This window comes from Trichinella spiralis (assembly GCF_000181795.1).
Source record: "Trichinella spiralis strain ISS 195 chromosome Unknown Scfld1810, whole genome shotgun sequence".
Classification (NCBI taxonomy): Eukaryota; Metazoa; Nematoda; class Enoplea; order Trichinellida; family Trichinellidae; genus Trichinella; species Trichinella spiralis.
The window spans coordinates 1-1,212 of record NW_003528749.1 but is presented as its reverse complement, the minus strand read 5'-3'; the positions used below and the strand labels follow the sequence as shown (position 1 = coordinate 1,212).

The window sequence follows — 1,212 nt, the reverse complement described above, 5'->3', positions numbered from 1 at the left end:
ATATATATGTATATATATCGTTGAAGACTTTCAAGATCTTTCTTTTTTAATAGCCTAAATCCTAGCCAATGGGAAATTAACGAAAATAATTTTTATTTTGCATAAGGTGAATGCAAACCTATTTTGATTTTAGCCACGCCCGGAAAATGGATTCTTCTTATTGTTTTGCTGAAGGAGGAAAAATGGGCTAACCATGTTGGTGGTTTAGTCAGGTTAAATGAAAATGTTCACCTCTTATTGGTATTTCGGTTGATATTTTGCCTTGCTCGTTATTGGGGAGGAACGGTTTTCATTCCTCCTTAATATCTTTCAATGGAAATTAAATCTCAACTTTTTTAATAAATTTCAAGGCACCAAATTTTTTGTAATAAGCCATATAGTGAAAATAATTTTTCTCGTCCTAGGGGAAATCCCGAAATCCAAAAAGGCCCAAGGTCGGGGGGTCCATGCCCCGCCACCATGGGACCCCACCCCCCTTTGAAAAGGTCACAAAAAAAGTTCGCCCCATATCAGGAGTTGTGCGGGGCTATAAAGTATGTTTATTTTTTTTTTTATTTATTTTAAACTTTTTAAAAATGGATGTGTATACAGTCCCAACTTGTTACTCAACGTCGCTCGGTGATGGCTCGTCAGATTCATCTGAGAAGGAGCCAAAAAGCGAAACAAAAGAACGGAAGTGTCATTTTCGGATCACAAACGGATACATCCGATGAGAAGCTCAATATGCTTCTAGCAAACGATACCGCATCCTCTATCACCAGTGTGCAGTCTGTGCGCACGGTGGCGAACGGTGGGTGTCCAATGGAAATGCTGATGTCACCACCATCTATGCTATCTGTTTCTGGAGATATTTCACAACAACAACAGCAGCAACAACAGCAACAGCATCAACATCACCATCAACATCATCATCATCATCAGCAACAACAACAGCAGCCACCGACTCCAACAACATTGCAGCATCCATCTCCGATGGGTATGCCAACACGGCCAACACCCACATGTAAGTTGAATGTCCTATGTTGGTTTGTCACTTTTCATGCTATACATTGCTACATATATATATATATATATATATATATATATATATATATATATATATATGTTTTTCTTGCATAGCTTGCAAAGTGACAAACTTACATAGGCATTTCTCTTACATGTGTGTGTTGGCCGTGCTGGTATTACAACCGGAGATTGGACGCAGCAATGTTG

At 38.9% G+C, this 1,212-nt stretch overlaps 1 protein-coding gene across 1 annotated transcript; it reads left to right on the top strand.

Moving 5' to 3' along the window:
* Positions 1-133: 133 nt before the first annotated feature.
* Positions 134-1,003, top strand: Tsp_15572 (conserved hypothetical protein; the record flags this gene model as incomplete). The annotated part of the gene is made up of 3 exons (XM_003368827.1): positions 134-212; positions 351-537; positions 592-1,003. Coding segments are annotated over 3 exons (678 nt in total), but the record flags the coding sequence as incomplete, so codon positions are not given.
* Positions 1,004-1,212: the final 209 nt, after the last annotated feature.